Raw genomic sequence first — 18,950 nt, forward strand, 5'->3', positions numbered from 1 at the left:
AACAGATGCAAAATTGTCCTAAGCAATCCACATTCACAGCTTTTTAATATTCTTGCCAAGTTTCCAAAAGATTAATGTCAAAACGGAATGAAGTGTTGCCATGCATCACACTATCACTGTGTAAATTGTTTAACAAACCTAAAACATGGATCAGATAGAAGCATTTAACAAACCCTTCTTCTTTTTCTTCGTTAATGGGCTGAAACTCCCACCGGTTTTTTTATGTGTATGGCCGTTTTTACGCCATTTAGGCTATTTAGGCAGCCATGCATTCGAAGCTTTAGGGGCACGCATGCTTGGTATTGTGGTGTTTCTTTAACTTTAACCAACTCTGACATGGATCACAGGATTTTTCCGTGCGCACTTGGCCTTGAACTTGCACTAGCACAGGGTCCCCACTGGTTTTTAGAAACAAAATTCCATGACTTTTCTATGACTTTCCATGAGCCTCAATAACATTTTCCATGACTAGATCCACAGGTCGCCATTTCCGAACACGCAAACTCTTGCCAGTTTTGACACTGGCTTGCTTTGCACTGAATTTGAGTCAGTTTCTACGCTCTCTTCGACAAGCAAGTCAAGCATTTGCTACGCAGTCAGATTATCGGTAATGTTTGCTGGTCCTGTCATTTCACTAAACTGGACCAGCCACTGTTTGTATCCATCTGCACTTTCGTAAATTCCGTTTCGTAACCGTCACTGTGACTTGACGAACTGTCATTTTTTTCACCGCGATACACAGTTCATTGCGAAGATCTTCCTTGGTAATTCGTTCCAATTCCGCATACTTTTTGTTGTCAAGAAACAACTCGAAAGAAAGTTTCAAACTCATCATCCTCCATCTTGCTTGTCAAAGCGCTAAAGTACTTTATCGATGCAAAAACAAAAGCAGAAAACTTCGACGAAACCGACTCAAATGCAGCGCAGACGACACGACGAGATAACGGAAGGAAGTGAGCCTCGCTTTGGCTCAAGTGCCGTTAAAAATACGTTATTCTCGTATGCAAATACGAACGAGAAGTTGGTCATACGAACAAGCCTTGTGCTGGCGACGCAAATCGCTGCTGGCTGACAAAGGGGGGGGGGGGGGGGGGGGGGGGGGGGGGAATGGCTGGGCGACGAAAATAGCCGCTGGCGTGCTAAAGGTTAATATTTTTTCTTTCTTATTTTTGTTAAATTCCATGACTTTCCATGACTTGAATTGAAATTCCATGACTTTCCAGGCCTGGAAAATTAAAAATCAAATTCCATGACTTTCCAGGTTTTCCATGACCTGTACGAACCCTGCTAGCAGGTGTGCACATACGTTGACCTATGAGATCAGAAAAATCTGCACCCTTAACCCACCAGGCGCGGCCGGGATTTGGGCCCACTACCTTCCGTTTGGGAGGCCAGCATTTTATCCACTAGGTCACTACGCCTGTCGGTCAGAAATACAAATATGGTAAGTGAAAGGGAATCTCACCAGGGTCTTGCTGACCCATGGCGCACGCCTGATCCTCCTCCATCAGAGACAGGAAAGTGGCGTTGCCACGGCGACACAGGTTCAGGGGGTTGGGACACTCCTCCACCGACCGCATGCTGCCGCCGCACCAGTAGCTCTTGGTGAAGGGGAAGTACCAGGGCTTGGGCAGGCCGTACGTACCTGTACACACACAGGTAACAACTGAGTCAACACAGACACACAGACACACTGCCGCCGCACCAGTAGCTCTTGGTGAAGGGGAAGTACCAGGGCTTGGGCAGGCCGTACATACCTGTACACACACAGGTAACAACTGAGTCAACACAGACACACAGACACACTGCCGCCGCACCAGTAGCTCTTGGTGAAGGGGAAGTACCAGGGCTTGGGCAGGCCGTACGTACCTGTACACACACAGGTAACAAATGAGTCAACACAGGTGAGATAATACAAGTACCAGGGCTTGGGCAGACCATACGTACCTGTTCACACAGGTAACAATAGAGTCAGCACAGACACACACACATACACACAGACACACACAGACCCACACACATACACACACACACACACACACACACACACACACACACACACACACACACACACAGACTAACCAGGGTGGACGTGCTCGATGTACCAGACGAGGATGGAGTACATGAGACAGTCGAGGACCATCATGATGATGACCATGAAGAGGTTGTACTGGTCGCCCTCCACGGGGGAGATGTTGATGTTGCTGTACTGCACCCCCACCCCCATCTCCTCGTAGAAGGCAAAGTACTTGGCGCCCAGGCCGAACGCTGTGGTGGAGAACAGCGACTGAAACACACACAGTGCCTTTGAGTGTGAAGTGACATCATCAACCTGATTGTCTGTAGACTTGTGGAGGTCTTACAAGGGGTTTCCACTGTACACATTTATTCACCGCTCTCAAACCCCCCTTTTCACACCCTGTTTTCTGACATTTTCTGTTCATAACATGCCGTCTTGCAAGCTATGAGCCAAAGACAAATTTGACATTTTCCTGAATTAGAGTAACAATCATATAACTTCCATATGTTTGACATGTACTAAGGTTGCACTCACGGCGGCGGTCTTGTAGGCGGCGGGGATCTTGTCGTTAGCGATGTCCTCCTTGATGGCAAGGTACATGTAGGGGACGTAGGACAGGAAGTAGATGATGCCCGCACACGCTGCCGCCACCTTGGCCTTGGAGTACAGCACGCTGATCAAAAACCTGCAGGACAACATCACGCTAACAGTGTAAAGCACTTTGCAACTATACTGTTCCATTTCATTTCATTTCATTATCAAAATTTAATTGTTCCATTGCTGAAAAATGTGGGTCGCTTCCTTCCAGTGGAAAGCTAGCAGAAACAGAGTGGCGCTACTCAGGTGTGTGCGTGCTTTGTATGAAGGCGAACATCTGGAGGAATTTGTTCTCCTGGAGAGACCTACATTGGCACCCTCCTATCAGCCGCATGGACAGATGATACACTATAAACAGGGGAGAGGGGGGGGGGGGGGGGAGAGAGAGGGGGGAGGGGGTTCCGAATTTCACAGCATTGGTATAATAAAGTAAATAAAATAAAATGAAACTCACGAGAAGCATATGACGGCGACGGCGTAGACCTGTAGGACTATGAAGATGATGGAGGGATCGCTGTGGGCTAACAGAACTAACAGCCATAAAGTAGTGTGGTCAACTCACGAGAAGCATATGACGGCGACGGCGTAGACCTGTAGCACGATGAAGATGATGGAGGGATCGCTGTGGGGCAGCACCTTGCCCACCTTGAGCATAGTGGTCAGCATGGCCGTGGTGGCCGTCATCTGCAGGCAGGTGGTCAGGAACCACGCACACCAATGCACCGCGTTGCTCAGGCCCATCATTTTCATCACCTGGATGGTAAGATAAGTTAAAGTTAGATAAGGTGAGGTGAGGTGAGGTAACGTAAGGTACGGTACGGCACAGTAAGATAAACTTATGTCAAAAATCCTGTGAGGTCATGGTTGGGGTGGGGTCAGGTAAGGTTAGGCAAGGTAAGGTAAGGTATGGTAAGGTAAGGTATGGTAAGCTAAGCTAAGGTAAGCTAAGCTAAGCTAAGCTAAGCTAAGCTAAGGTAAGGTAAGGTAAGGTAAGGTAAGGTAAGGTAAGGTAAGGTAAGCTAAGCTAAGGTAAGGTAAGGTAAGGTATGGTAAGCTAAGCTAAGCTAAGCTAAGCTAAGGTAAGGTAAGGTAAGGTAAGCTAAGGTAAGCTAAGGTAAGCTAAGGTAAGGTACAGTAAAGAAAATTTATGTCAAAAATCCTGTGAGGTCTCCATCATGACAATTGGGGTTGTTTTCTCCCTGGGTAAAAGAAAAAGTGTATTTCCTAGACCCGAACTTGGTACCTTTATCGTTTGCGTGCACACACACCAGAGCATTTGGACACTGAGAAGAGTCTGTAGAAAATTAACCCTGGGACTGAAAAGAACCTGATTTGATTTTTGAACATTTCATGTCACTGATGCGACATTTTTTCAGAAAAAATCTAGCCTATACTTTCAAACACAGTACTAAAGACTGGTAAAAGTTATTTTGTTGTAGAATGAGGATAAGTTACCTCCTTGAGGCGATGTTCTTTTTCGTAGACGATGCACTGAACCAACATGGCCACGCTGTAGACCCACGAGATGGTCAGACACAGCGGCATGACGTGCTCTATCATGAACACAAACCTGAAACACAAAGCAAACGCAAAATCGTAACCTTATGTCAAAATGTACCTGATTTACACACACACACACACACACACACACACACACACACACACACACATACACACACACACACACACACACACACACACACACACACACACACACACACACACACACACACACACACACACACACACACACACACACACAAAATAAATGATCACAAGCAAGATGTTCAGACAAGAACAGAGAGAATTAAAAACTCACTGATCATAGACGTAGCAGGGGTAGGGGAACTGCTGCATGTAGGTGCCCGGCTCCACCACCTTCCTCCCTGCCTGGATGTCCACGATGGCACGGTCCATCATGTCCTGAGGGACACACATACACTAAATATATAGGTCACAGCATATATGATCAATTTCACAACTTTTTTGTGAGGTGTGTCAGTGGTTTGATTCTGTATACAGGCTTTTTGCTGCAAGCTAATTACAATATTGAACAATTGTTTTTTTAGTGTTTTTTTAACACAAACAAGTTTCAAGGTGGCTGTTGTTCCTAGTATTATTGATTGAAACTTAAAATTCATAAACAATCTTTTCTTGCTCTCTGAGTCCAAAAATCAGATGTATTCGGCTTTACGATTGAAATATCTTTGTCCCATTGTATATGTTACCCCATTCTCTCCCAATCAACCCATTTTAAATGCTTCATCCTTAATTCCCTTCAAATCATTACATCACAAACAGATGCATACTCATCTTCTTGAGTCAATAGTTACCTGGATGCTGGGCAAGTAAAAAGGCTTGCATCACATCTCAATTGCTATCTCTGGCCCATCTGATGCCTACCCCTTCTTATCAACCACATCGACCTAAAAGGACAGACAGACAGACAGACAGACAGACAGACATCTCTCCCAAAGACTGACCTGCACCCAGACAAAACCAAACTGGTAGTAGCGGTAGACGCCAGGTCCAGGGCCGGGGGTCCACGGCTGTTTGCGCACGTTCTTGGTGGTGGTGATGAACGTCGCGTTCTGACGGATCTTGTAACGCACGTGGGGCGGTAACTCTTTCTCGCCAAGCATGTTCTCAAACGCTACGCCTGCAAACACAACATACAAACATCACTCAGATGATGATAAAAGCTGTAACACCACTCAGATGATGATAAAAGCTGTAACACCACTCAGATGATGATAAAAGCTGTAACACCACTCAGATGATGATAAAAGCTGTAACACCACTCAGATGATGATAAAAGCTGTAACACCACTCAGATGATGATAAAAGCTGTAACACCACTCAGATGATGATAAAAGCTGTAACACCACTCAGATGATGATAAAAGCTGTAACACCACTCACTTGACAACCTTCTTCTGCTTCGTTTATGGGCTGGAATTCCAACGTACACTCGTGTTTTTTGCACAAGTGGGATTTTATGTTTCTATCCCGCCATATAGGCAGCCATACGCAGCTTTCGGGGGATGCATGCTTGGTATTTTTGTGTTTCTATAACCCACCGAACTCTGACATGGATTACAGGATCTTTTCTATGCGCACTTGGTCTTTTGCTTGCGTATACACATGAAGGGGGATAAGGCACAAGCAGGTCTGCACATAAGTTAGCCTGGGAGATCGAAAAAATCTCCACCCTTAACCCAACAGGCGCGGCTGGGATTCAAACCCACGACCTTCCACTTGGGAGACCAACGCCTTATTCACTCAGCCATTGCACCTGTCTGATCATGTTCTCTGACACAGATATATCCTGGCTTTCATATGGAATGACAGGCGAAGTTGCGCAGTGGTAAGACGTCGGCCTCCTAATCGGAAGGTCGTGAGTTCGAATCCTGGTCGCTGCCGCCTGGTGGGTTAAAAGTGAAGATTTTTCCGATCTCCCAGGTCAATTTATGTGCAGACCTGCTAGTGACTTAACCCCCTTGGTGTGTACACGCAAGCACAAGACCAAGTGCGCACAGAAAAGATCCTGTAATCCATGTCGGAGTTCGGTGGGTTATGGAAACACGAAAATACCCAGTATGCCTACCCAACGAAAGCGGAATGAAGCTGACTATGCTCTCATGGTATAGTGTGGGGAACCTAAATGGGCAAACAAACTGACACGTCACCAGAATTTGTGGAACGCTGAAGAAGAAGAAGATATGAAACAAGAGCATTCTTTACCAAACATCAGACAAAGCACAGGTGTAGTAACTGGAATGCGCTCAGAATATTCAAAATATCTTTCTGTGTTAACTTCACAAATGATACCAATCAGGCAAGGCCACCTGCAATGTAGGGACCCCTCTGGATGGTCCCAAGGGTGTCCTTTCATGGCAGGTACCACTCTACCTCCATTTCTTACCTGCAATGACACTGATGTTCTGAGCGTAAGCCTTGTTGAGGAAAAAATCCACCATCTCTGTCTCAGACTCGAACCCCTGGAAGACGTTGAGCGAGATGCCGTGGATGAGACGCAACCACTCGCGGGCGGCGCGGTCAATCATGTCGAGGACGTGAAGATACTGCGTGGTGTTGTGGATGGGCTCCGAGAGGAAGGGGGACAACTGGGGGATGGCGAACAAGGGCCAGACGAAACCCTTGTGCTTCTGCAGATCCGACTGCATCTGGAAACAAAGTGAGGGCTTTGGTAAGTGTGTGTCTTGATAGGCAAGGCGTGATAGGAGTGTTTGTATGTTTTCCACTGTAAATTTTTAACTTAAATAAAGAACCAGCAGTGGGACAATTTCATTTTCACATCTTGTCTTCAAGTATTCTGTCACCTGTCGCTCATTTTCAATTTCCTGGATGAGCTTCGACTATTTTGTTACCTGTCACTTATTTTCAATTTCCTGGATGAGATTCAATTATTTTGTTACCTGTCGCTCATTTTCAATTACCTGGATGAGCTTTAACTATTTTGTTACCTGTCGCTCATTTTCAATTTCCTGGATGAGCTTTAACTATTTTGTTACCTGTCGCTCATTTTCAATTTCCTGGGTAAGCTTCAACTATTTTGTTACCTGTCGCTCATTTTCAATTTCCTGGATGAGCTTCAAATATTTTGTTACCTGTCGCTCATTTTCAATTTCCTGGGTAAGTTTCGACTATTTTGTTACCTGTCACTTATTTTCAATTTCCTGGATGAGATTCAATTATTTTGTTACCTGTCGCTCATTTTCAATTACCTGGATGAGCTTTAACTATTTTGTTACCTGTCGCTCATTTTCAATTTCCTGGATGAGCTTTAACTATTTTGTTACCTGTCGCTCATTTTCAATTACCTGGATGAGCTTTAACTATTTTGTTACCTGTCGCTCATTTCAATTTCCTGGATGAGCTTCAACTATTTTGTTACCTGTCGCTCATTTTCAATTTCCTCGATGAGCTTCAAATATTTGGTAATTTCTCACTCATGTTAACATTTGCATCAACTGCTTTTAGTCCGGTATCCTTCCTGCTTGGTTCAAAGATCAGGTATGAACGCGAAGAAGGATAGAGAAAACTAGACCATTCTACATCAACCCTCAGTTGTGCATCGCTCTCTCTCTTCCTGGTTCAAAGATCAGGTATGAACGCGAAGAAGGATAGAGAAAACTAGACCATTCTACATCAACCCTCAGTTGTGCATCGCTCTCTCTCTCTCTTCCTTATACAAACAAGGGTCAAAGAATGATCACGTACTTTCCACATGGAGTGCCCCCAAACTAATTTGTTCTTCTCAAACAATTTCATCTGACACAGATAAACAATGACAACTGCTCAAACAACACAATAATGCGCATAAAAAAGACTCAAGACACAAAGACTCCAAACGTATTAATTGTCATCCTCGTAATAGACATTTTCTGGAATGAACACTGTCAGGGTTTACACACAAGGGCATCCTATCGATTGGACACTGCAGAACACACGTCGGAGAACAGTTATTCACTGTCATCGTTGACTTTCCACGTGTTTCCTGTTTGTCCGAGGTAAGGGGCACAGCTCTTCCACAACGCTTGCAAATCCTGACAGAGTTATTTCCGAAACTCGTGTATTGAGAAGGAGACTTGAGAACAGGTCCCTGATCTTACCTCTTTGATGGCCATGAGGTTGTGCTCTGTTTTGGGTTCGCGCAGAAAGTCATGCAGCTCCTGTGATATGCTGAGCCACTCGCGAGCGTAGTCGCCGATACTGTCGATGAACTGGAATGTTGTGTTGGCCTGCACACACAAACAAGTCCCCTTTATGTTCACAATCAAATATTTTAATTTCTCAGTAGCTCCCCTGGAAATGTTTGAAATAGAAATATGTTACAAAGATAGCTTGACTAGCAGGCCATGTAAGTTTTCGTTAATCAAGTGTTAGGTTCTAATTCTTTCACTTGCAGCCATGTTTCTTGACCTTTTGCTTGCTGCCGTACATTGGCATATATACGACCACTCAAAATGCAGTTTCGAAGAAATCATCCTTGAAGTCAAAGATGTGTATTCCATTGTCTGTTTGTAAAAACAAACAAGTCGCGTAAGGCGAAAATACAACATTTAGTCAAGTTCGGTCGAACTCACAGAATGAAACTGAACGCATTGCATTCTTTCCGCAAGACCGTACACTCGTAGCATCGTCTGTCCACTGCTCGTGGCAAAGGCAGTGAAATTAACAATCCAGAAAAGCGCGGTAGCGGTTGCGCTGAGGAGGATAGCACGCTTTTCTATATCTCTATTCTTTTTAACTTTCTGAACGTGTTTTTAATCCAAACATATCATATCTATATGTTTTTGGAATCAGGAACCGACAAGGAATAAGATGAAATTGTTTTTAAATCGATTTTGGAAATTGAATTTTAATAATAATTTTTATACTTTTAATTTTCAGAGCTTGTTTTTAATCCGAATATAACATATTTATATGTTTTTGGAATCAGAAAATGATGAAGAATAAGATAAACGTAATTTTGGATCATTTCATAAAAAATAATTTTAATTACAATTTTCAGATTTTTAATGACCAAAGTCATTTATTAATTTTTAAGCCTCCAAGCTGAAATGCAATACCAAAGTCCGGCCTTTGTCGAAGATTGCTTGGCCAAAATTTCAATCAATTTTATTGAAAAATGAGGGTGTGACAGTGCCGCCTCAACTTTTACAAAATGCCGGATATGACGTCATCAAAGACATTTATCGAAAAAATGAAAAAAACGTCTGGGGATATCATACCCAGGAACTCTCATGAAAAATGTCATAAAGATCGGTCCAGTAGTTTACTCTGAATCGCTCTACACACACACACACACACACACACACACACACATACACCATGACCCTCGTCTCGATTCCCCCTCTATGTTAAAACATTTAGTCAAAACTTGACTAAATGTAAAAAATATGAACATGACATCTCAATTTGGAAGTTAAAGTAAAATCTTAAGTGCGCGAAGGTCTCGAAAGAACAAGCATTACAGTTACAGAGATGGCTGACCTTTTTGATGACCTCATCAGCGGCAGTGTTGTTGGGTGCGTAGAGGATCTTGGGGTTGCTGTAGAGATAGTGCATGATGATGCCCAGCATTTCTTTCTGACGCGACGACATCCTCAGGGAATCTGGAAAATAGACAAGCAGGAAAGTTACATGAAATCTGACTTAGTGACAGAATGCTTCATCAGCGTAGAATGTTTTTTTCAGTGCAGCATTTAAAAAAAATAGACAGACATTTTTAATCAAGTTTCATTGAAATGCCCATTGGAGAGTATATGCAGTACCACTTTTCAGTGTAGACCATGCTTTGTGACCCATTTTGTGACAGCTACACGGAGTGGGAAGCAAATATGAGTACTAGGACCCACCAAAAAAAGGGAATTATAGCATGCTTGTGATAATTTCATGGGTGAAACTGATCAGAATTGAAAATAAGGAAAATGAGGCCGGGGGTCCAGGGGCCGCCCAAGCCCTGGTGGGGTGCAGGGCAGGGGCGGATCAGTTCATTTTATGGGGGGGGGTTTCCCAAAAGTATATTGTGAAGATATGGGGGTGAAGGCGCGAAGCGCAGATCCTACGGCGCAAAGCGCCTAGTTTGCTAGGGGGGTCCGGGGGCATGCCCCCCCCGGAAAATTTTGAAAAAAAGGATGCAAAATGGTGCAATCTGGTGCATTCTGAGGATGATCATTACCAGTGTCAGGCAGCAGATTTTGTCACTGATTAATACCCCAAAAATTGAAACTCAATGTAAAATAAAGAAATGCACCATCAAATATTTTTATTTTTTGGCTGTTTTTTTTTTCCGGAAACCCCAGAAACCCCCTCCCTTGTCCGCCCCTGCAGGGGCAACGCCCTGCTAGGGGGGCCCAGGAGGGCGAAGCCCCCCCCCGGAAGAAAACGAAAAATCAGGCTTTTAAGGGTAAAAGTAGGCCTATCCTGGTATCTCAAACACACAAATTTGCACATTAAACATGGTAACAAATGCCAAGCTGTAGTCCGATAATTCGCGCGCCCAGTGAAACAAAGACTCAGCGATGTCCGGTCACTGTGTTAGGGGAAAAACGAATCGGATCGCCGGCGAAAAAAAAAAAAATTTTTTTTAATTTAAAAAAAAAATTTTTTTTAAAAGATTTTCAAAATAAGGAATTCCTTATTTGACCAATTTCATATGGCGGATTTCCGCTCTGAGACGGAAGAGTTTCACCCATGTAATTTGTTTAAGCATAGCAATCTTTAGCTTGGCGTAGCAATTGCACTTAAAGCGTAGCTCTGCTCACCGATGTCAATAGGATCATCACCGCCATCCCCCTCGTCCCCCTGTGCGTCGGGCGAGTTCACTCCTTGCTTGTTCTTGGGTTCTTTTTCCTTGCCGCACACGGCCGTCTGCATGAAACTCCAGATCCTCAGCAAGCTAGGCTTCCAGTGCTTATTAGGGGTCGGGGTTACGGGGTCATCGGGGCCCAGCGGTGACGTGCTGTTGTCGGTGGGGTCGACGACCACCGTTTGGTTGACGCTGTCAGGGTGGGGCTCTTGGAACGGCAACATGTCGACAAACTTGCCCAGTTCTTCTAGCTCTCGTTGAAACTGGATGAACCTTTCAACCTGTAATGTACGTATGACAAATGTTGATAAAATTCAGCCATGGGAACGAGGATCGATGAAACTGTCTGGACGTGAAATTCTGGTTATAAATCCTAAAAGTGTTGTGAGAGTGTCCCCCTGGGCCGAGGTGTAACCCAATTAAGGAGAGAACAAAGCGTGGGGTCCCATTGGTGGAAATCACAACAACTCTCAATTTCAACCAATCCAACACCGGTTGGCAACTTGCTCTAGCACCTCGTCCCTGGAGCTCACAGAAAAAATCTGAAAAATGTCACGTGTAAAAACGACTTGAGAAGTTTTTGCAGCACGAAAGTCCTGTCCTGCCTCATGCACCATAAAGAAAGTCATTCACATCATTTGTTACTTACTCTCTTAGAAACGCACACCTTACATAAAAAGCCTAGTCTGCTCTCTTTATACCCTATCAATCAATCAATCAATCAATCAATCAATCTTCTTCTTCTTCTTCTTCTGCGTTCGATGTTGGTGGCCGTGTAAGATCCTCAGACCAGTGGCTGCCAGGAAGTCCGCAGTCTTGCGCAGTTCGTCGGCAGGACCCCAGAGTTTGGCTCCAACACTGGTCTCTTCTTGCCAGAACTTCTGGCGTATTGTCTCTAGATGGGGGCAGTTCTGGAGAATGTGCTCCGGAGTTTGCTCTTCCGAGCCACATTCACAGTGTGCGTCATCCGCAAGGCCCAGTCTCTTGAGGTGTTTCTTCAGTCCACAGTGCCCTGTCCTTAGACGGAAAATGGTGGTTTGGCTTCTCCGGTCTAGTTTGTTGATGGGGTCTTCCTGTGGGTTGTAGTCTCCGTTTCTCTTTTTCCAGTTTTCTTTCTTCTTCCGTTGTAGAAGAGTCTTGGCTTCTTTGTACGAGGTGGAGTTGTGTGGTTGGGGAAGTCTCGCACCTCCTTTTGCCAGCCTGTCCGCTTCTTCATTGCCGGCAATGCCGACATGAGCCGGTATCCACTGGAGCACCACCTTGTTGTGTTGAGACAGGGTGCTGAGGCAGTTGTCGAGTTGCCTGGTGGGGAGGTCAGTGGGGCCAGACAGAAGGGACTGGAGGGCGGACAGGGAGTCAGTGAGGAGGACGATGTTTTGCCGACTGCGGTCTTCCCCTGCTGCGTGCTCTGCTGCAGTGATGAGGGCGTGGAGCTCGGCCCTGTAGTTCGAGCTCAGGTCACCAGCTGGGACGGAGAGGGAGGTGGTGGTCCCGTTTGGGCGACGGATGTAGACGCCACTGCCTCCATTCCTTACGGCGTTCTCTGAGGAGCCGTCTGTGTAGACGTGAGTCCAGGTGCAATGTGGGTAGCGGTCCTGAATCATCTCCATGGCGAGGGCCTTCTGGACATGTGGTGACTGTTCGCCCTTTGCTGTCAGTCCTGGTACATCTGTTCTGACTTCATGGAAGCTCTTGCGTGGGGCCCAGACGTCTGAGACGAGTGTCTCACAGCAGTTGGGGTCAGCTTCCAGAGCTTCAGCATACTCCGTTTGGAGGTCCTTGACCTGATGTTTGAGGCTCTTTCGTTTCAGCCTGTTCTTGGTGCCCTTGTTGAGGTTTTGGTGAAGTGGGTGAGTGGTCAGTCTCTTCATCTTCTCTCCCTGGAGGACAGCTTTGTACTCTCGTCTGTCCTCGAGTGGTTCCAGGTCTGCTGTTTTCTCCATTTCTTGGATGGGTGTACTTTTCATGGCACCGAGGATGATCCTTAGCCCCATGTTCTGGACTTTGTCCAGCTTTCCTTTGTTGGTTTTGGAGGCAGTGGTCCATGTTGAGGAGGCGTATTCCATGACCGGTCTGACAGCGCCTGTGTAGACCTGTTTCAGAATGCCAGAATTTGCGCCCCACTGGGTTCCTGCCAATTTCTTCATGAGCGAGAGCTTCTTCATCGCTCTTCCTTCTGTCGCTTCAATCTGCGGCTTCCACGTCAGACGTGTGTCCAGGGTGACTCCCAGAAACGTTGGCGTGTCGACCTGTGGGACTGCTTGGTCTTTCAGTTTCAGCAGGACCTTTTCCTTGGAGGTGGAGAGTGAGAAGAGAGTGCTGACCGTCTTGGTAGTGTTCAGCTGTAATGCCCAGTGTTCTGACCAGCTGGACACGCTATTGATGGTGTTCTGGATACGGTGTGTTGCTGTGGAGGTGTGTTCTTCTGCACACCAGACTGCAAAGTCATCCGCATGCAGGGTGTTCGAGACATGTTTTGGCACCGTTGTTGTGATGTCATTTATGTAGACAAGGAAGAGGGTAGGGGAGATCACTCCGCCTTGTGGGACACCCTCTCTCAGCTTCACGAGGTTGCTGGTCGTCCCGTCTACCATCACTCTTGCTGTTCTATTGAAGAGGAAGTCACTCAGCCACTTGAACATCTTGCCATGGACGCCCGCATGCAAAAGCTTCAGTAGCAGCCCTTCCTTCCAGACTGTGTCGAAGGCCCGGGACAGATCAAAGAACACTGCCAGGACCTTTTTTGGCTCACGTAAGTGTAGCCTATGCGATGATAAACTTTGTCTGTCTGTGCGTGCGTGCGTGCGTGCGTGCGTGCGTGCGTGCGTGTGTGTGTGTGTGTGTGATAGAAACTTTAACATTTCCGAGTCTATGGATAAAGCTCGCATAAGAAGATTACGTCTCGGTCAAAAGTGTTTGACGTGTGTGATAGAAACTATTTGAAGACGTCACATTATGACGTAAGAGGGTTAGACGTCACGCAAAGGAATTACTGAAAGTCTCGGTCATTGTTATTGTGAGCGGGCCGAGACTACTTGGCAGATCCAGGGTCTCGCTTTCTTGCACAGTTTCACCTGCTTACTGTGTGTGTGTGTGTGTGTATGTGTGACGGAGTGATTGAGTTTGTGTTACTGTTTGTCGATTTCTTACGTGAGCCTTGAAGGCTTCGCCTCTTGTTTTCTCTTGGAAGGCATCTTCAATCTCCTGCGTCAAGAGGGCAAGCTGGTCTTCGGTGCTGCGATGTTGCCGGTAGCCTGTTTGGGTGGGTGCAAGGAAAGATCTGGACTCAAGAAGCGACAACAGTCTCTTGTTCACGATCCTTTCCAGAAGCTTTCCAACGCAACTGAGTAGGCTGATGGGTCGATAGCTGGATGGGTCACGCTTATCCTTTCCTTTCTTCGGGATGGGTCTTATAAGGGCGACTTTCCAACTCGTAGGCACAGTGCCTGTCGACCAGCTCTGGTTGTAGATGGACAGAAGGAATCGCTTTGCACCAGGGCCGAGGTGCTTCAACATGTCGTTGGAGATGCCATCAGGGCCTGGGGCCTTCTTCTGCTTCAGCTTTCTCAGTGCTTCTTCCAGCTCACGGAGGATCAGACGTTCGGTCATGCATGGGTCCAAATCAGTACTTGCTGTGTTGTGAAGTGCAGCTCGAGTCTGGCTTCTGACATCCTTCAGTCTGTCAGCAGGGACCGTCACTGTACTATCTGCCTCAAAAGCTTTGGCGAAGACATTTGCGGCTGTTTTGCCTGTGACATCTCCGGTGTTAGTGTGGAGGGTGACCTTCCTTCTCCCAGAGTTGTCCTCGTTCAGTGTCTTGGTCAGCTGCCATAGCTTTTGAGTGTCTTTCTCCATGTTTAAGGAGGCCGTTTTCTCTCTCCAGCTGTTCTGGGTTTGGCGCTGCTTTTCTTTGTCAAAGTCTGTCCTTATCTGCAAGTGTCGCGCCACATTTTCAGGTGTGGGGTCCTTCTCCATGTTTTCTCTCGCTTCGCTCAGCTTCTTGTGCAACTCTTCCAGGGCGTTGTTCCAGTACGGTTTGTAGTCACGCCGCCTGCCTCTTGGAATGGACTTTTTCGCTGCCTGGAGTATGGCGGAGTTGAACATGGAGGCGTTCCTGTCGACACTGTGCCTATCGAAGGTGATGGACTTTGTGTAGAGGTCAGTGAGTTGGCTGAAGAGCATCCAGTTGGCTTTCTTGTAGTTCCAACTGGGCGGCAGTTTCCCTGTGCTGGGGATGACCTGCTTGGCAATGGTCAGGATTGTGGGTCTGTGGTCGCTGCCTCCAAGTTGCTCGCTGACCTCTCTCCTCGTGATCTTGTGCACGTTGTCAGTGGCTATGGCAAGATCAGGTGTGCTGGTCTTCTTCCACACTCTGAAATAGAAGGTTGGGGGATCATCAGGCTTGTTGACAAGGACCAGCTGGTTTTCGATGAGCCAGTCTTCCACTTCTTCGCCTTTTGCATCCAGACTTGGATAACCCCAGCTGGGGGAGTGGCTGTTGAAGTCGCCAACTACAATCCAGTCTTCAGTGCCAGGTCGAAGACAGTGAAGTTGCATCATCTTGTTGGGCGGACTGTAGAGGTTGCAAATGGTCAGGTTTCTTTCTGGGAGAATGAGCTTCACGGTGATGAATTCCATGTCAGCATCTTCTGATCTTTGCACCTCTATGGAAGACAGGTTGGTTTTTACCAGAGTTAGGACTCCACCTTTTGGTCTGTTTTCCCGGTCAAATCGATGTGTTTCATATCCTCTTACAGAGAATCTATGGGAGCTGTTGAGATGGGTCTCTTGGATGCAACATATGTCTATTTGTTGTGACTTGAGGAACTGTTGCAGTTCAAGTTTCTTCTGTCGCACCCCTTCTGCATTCCAATGCATGATGCGAAGTTGTTGACCGGTAGCTCTATTCTGCCCTCCCCCGGTCAAAGGAAGAGGGTCAGAACCGCAGTCAGTCGCTGAAGTTGGACCTCCTTGAGGCTGGAGGCCCGGCGCCGTCCTACCCTGGCTGCGGGACACCAGGACGACACCACATCGATCCAAGGATAATTGTACGGCCATATTATCGTGGGAGCGTAGACAGCCGATTTTCTCCCCACGCCAAGTTGGCTGCTGTCTTCCGTCTTCGGTGGTTGAGGTTCTTACTCAGGGTTGCCTCCTCCCCAAGAGTAGCTGCCTTGCTGGGCTGTCGAGTCCACTCTACCCGGGTTTGACGTCGAAGTTTTCCTTCTTGTAGCCTTTGCCTTTCCCAAGGCGCACACAAGGCAGTGCGGGTTTTGAAATCGGAGTTGTCCTTCTCCTAGATGAGCGACCATCCAAGGTTGACGAGCCCCATCTGCCCGAAGCAGCTGGTTTTAAGGCGCCAGGGACCCGCCTGCATCCCTTCTCCTGTTAGTCGAAGACAGGGCCCGCCACGTGAAGGCCAGGAGCTGGATTTGACTGTCAGAGGTGTTTGGAGACACGAAGCCATATGGAGCATTTCTTGGGAAGTAGGCGCTTGTATCTCTACTTCCAACCCGGCATAACAGTCCTTGGGCCCCAAAATCAATCAATCAATATGAGGCTTTTATCGCGCGTATTCCGTGGGTACAGTTCTAAGCGCAGGGATTTTTTTAATTTAAAATTTTTTTTTTTTAATGCAATTTATATCGCGCACATATTCAAAGCGCAGGGATTTATTTATGCCGTGTGAGATGGAATTTTTTTACACAATACATCACGCATTCACATCGGCCAGCAGATCCCAAACACAACATCCTTTACTTTATAAATAGTAGTGCATTTCCCTTTTTATAGATCAAAGACTGCTACAGTCTTATCGCCATAAACATTGCTGTCCATGCAAGCTAGTACTAGTATCCATGTTCAGCTTGTCTGGGCTCTTACCTTGTCCACAAATTTCTCCACTTTGGTTGCCGTTGCCGACAGGTTGATTGGCTTCAGGTTGAGCTGTGGACACAGACAGACAACACAATACATTGAAGGCAAATAGTTCTGTTGCTACACTCCTTTCACTGTTTGTGTGCTAGATGTATTAATCACAGGTTGTAAGTCTAGGCAGGGCCTAAACCTCTATCCTCATGTACCAAAGATCAATCGGTGAATCAATCAATGAATCAATCGGTCAATCAATCAGTCAATCAGCCAGAAAGGCAATCAATCAATCCATCAATCAATCAATCAATCGGTCAATCAATCAGTCAATCAGCCAGAAAGGCAATCAATCAATCAATCAATCAATCAATCGGTGAATCAATCAATAAATCAATAAATCAATCAATCAATCAATCGGTCAATCAATCAATCAATCAATCGGTCAATCAATCAGTCAATCAGCCAGAAAGGCGATCAATCAATCAATCGGTCAATCAATCAGTCAATCAGCCAGAAAGGCAATCAATCAATCAATCAATCAATCAATCAATCGGTCAATCAATCAGTCAATCAGCCAGAAAGGCAATCAATCAATATTGCATTGTACACAGAAATGTCCTTTTTTTTTTAGTGCATATTTGTCAATTAAATAGTAAGATGTTTGCCATAGAGATATCCTTACGATTGTTAGAGGTGTTGTTACCCCCCAAGTGTTCCAAATATTCATCATGTACATGACTTTGTATTTGTCAACTGATTCGTTGAGTTTTTGTAAGGCGCTTATAACTATGGTAGGATTTGCACCATATAACTACCCTTATTATTATTATTACTACTACTAAACTTGACTCACAATGTCAATGATCTCTTGGTCGGGGATTTCAGCCGACAGGTTTGAGGACAGGTCGGTCAGCTGTGAGGTGTTGAGCGCACACAGTCGTTGCTGAAGGTCATCCTGTCAACATAGTGTAACCAGCCGTTATAAAAACAACAACAACATATATGTTACTTTGTATTTTTGACGAAAATATGACATTTTACACAGATCAAGACAGTCAGTGTTCCTCCAAGACAGTGCCAGCAGGCGAGGCGGGGGAGGGGGGATGTGTGTCAATATATTACCATTTGTTGCGATGTGATGTTGTGGGAGGGGGGGTGGGGACAGAGGGGCAATGTTGAATATCTTACCATTTACTGAGGAACGATTCTCTAAGGGGGAGGGGGGGAGGGGCAATGTTGAATATCTTACCATTTACTGAGGAACGATTCTGTAAGGGGGAGGGGGGGAGGGGCAATGTTGAATATCTTACCATTTACTGAGGAACGATTCTGTAAGGGGGAGGGGGGGAGGGGCAATGTTGAATATCTTACCATTTACTGAGGAACGATTCTGTAAGGGGGAGGGGGGGAGGGGCAATGTTGAATATCTTACCATTTACTGAGGAACGATTCTGTAAGGGGGGGGGGGGGAGGGGCAATGTTGAATATCTTACCATTTACTGAGGAACGATTCTGTAAGGGGGAGGGGGGGAGGGGCAATGTTGAATATCTTACCATTTACTGAGGAACGATTCTGTAAGGGGGGAGGGGCAATGTTGAATATCTTACCATTTGCTGCTGCGTGATGTTGTAGGGGGGAGCGGGCACGATGAGACCGGTGAAGGTGTCCTTGTCACACGCCACGGCCTTCAGCACTTGGGGCGACAGCAGCGCCATCTGCAGGACAGCGAGACAAAGGTTGATAATCACCACAGGATCATCTGTATACTGGTTTTGAAAAAGTTGTTTCAAAAAGTGCAAAGTCCCCTTCCCAATATCTCTCCCACGTACCTTCAAGAGGTGTGCGCAGTCTGCTGGCTGCAAGATGGCTACCTTGCCCTCACTCCCAGTACTACTAATCCTGACAGGCGTCATTTGAATAAACTATCACAAAATCCCTCCCCCCTCTCCCAACCCCCTCACACACAACACCATCCGCTCACATCACCGCCACGTTGGTTGAGAAACTTGTGGGTGGCTGTAAGGTGAAGTAAAGATACTATGATAAGGACCTGATTTCCGCAGAGTTTTGAGGGTCTAAAACAGGGGTTCCACTGTATGACATAATCCCTTACCACCTCACCCA

At 46.2% G+C, this 18,950-nt stretch overlaps 2 protein-coding genes across 2 annotated transcripts in view; both read right to left on the reverse strand.

The window, feature by feature from the left end:
- The window catches only part of LOC138949485 (aromatic-L-amino-acid decarboxylase-like), a 179,761-nt gene that overhangs the window by 91,648 nt on the left and 69,163 nt on the right, over nucleotides 1-18,950 (reverse strand). The window lies entirely within an intron of this gene.
- The window catches only part of LOC138949480 (ATP-binding cassette sub-family A member 2-like), a 95,454-nt gene that overhangs the window by 37,421 nt on the left and 39,083 nt on the right, over nucleotides 1-18,950 (reverse strand). The window contains exons 7-20 of the mRNA XM_070321309.1: nucleotides 18,434-18,541; nucleotides 17,679-17,780; nucleotides 16,838-16,900; nucleotides 10,911-11,235; nucleotides 9,637-9,758; nucleotides 8,253-8,381; nucleotides 6,542-6,803; nucleotides 5,101-5,276; nucleotides 4,437-4,540; nucleotides 4,073-4,187; nucleotides 3,180-3,370; nucleotides 2,555-2,705; nucleotides 2,083-2,287; nucleotides 1,466-1,645 (exon numbers count right to left, since the gene is read on the reverse strand). Of these exons, the coding sequence (XP_070177410.1) occupies nucleotides 1,466-1,645; nucleotides 2,083-2,287; nucleotides 2,555-2,705; nucleotides 3,180-3,370; nucleotides 4,073-4,187; nucleotides 4,437-4,540; nucleotides 5,101-5,276; nucleotides 6,542-6,803; nucleotides 8,253-8,381; nucleotides 9,637-9,758; nucleotides 10,911-11,235; nucleotides 16,838-16,900; nucleotides 17,679-17,780; nucleotides 18,434-18,541 (2,233 nt within the window). The remainder of the gene's footprint in view (nucleotides 1-1,465; nucleotides 1,646-2,082; nucleotides 2,288-2,554; nucleotides 2,706-3,179; nucleotides 3,371-4,072; nucleotides 4,188-4,436; nucleotides 4,541-5,100; nucleotides 5,277-6,541; nucleotides 6,804-8,252; nucleotides 8,382-9,636; nucleotides 9,759-10,910; nucleotides 11,236-16,837; nucleotides 16,901-17,678; nucleotides 17,781-18,433; nucleotides 18,542-18,950) is intronic.

This window comes from Littorina saxatilis, linkage group LG15 (assembly GCF_037325665.1).
Source record: "Littorina saxatilis isolate snail1 linkage group LG15, US_GU_Lsax_2.0, whole genome shotgun sequence".
NCBI classification, from domain to species: domain Eukaryota; kingdom Metazoa; phylum Mollusca; class Gastropoda; order Littorinimorpha; family Littorinidae; genus Littorina; species Littorina saxatilis.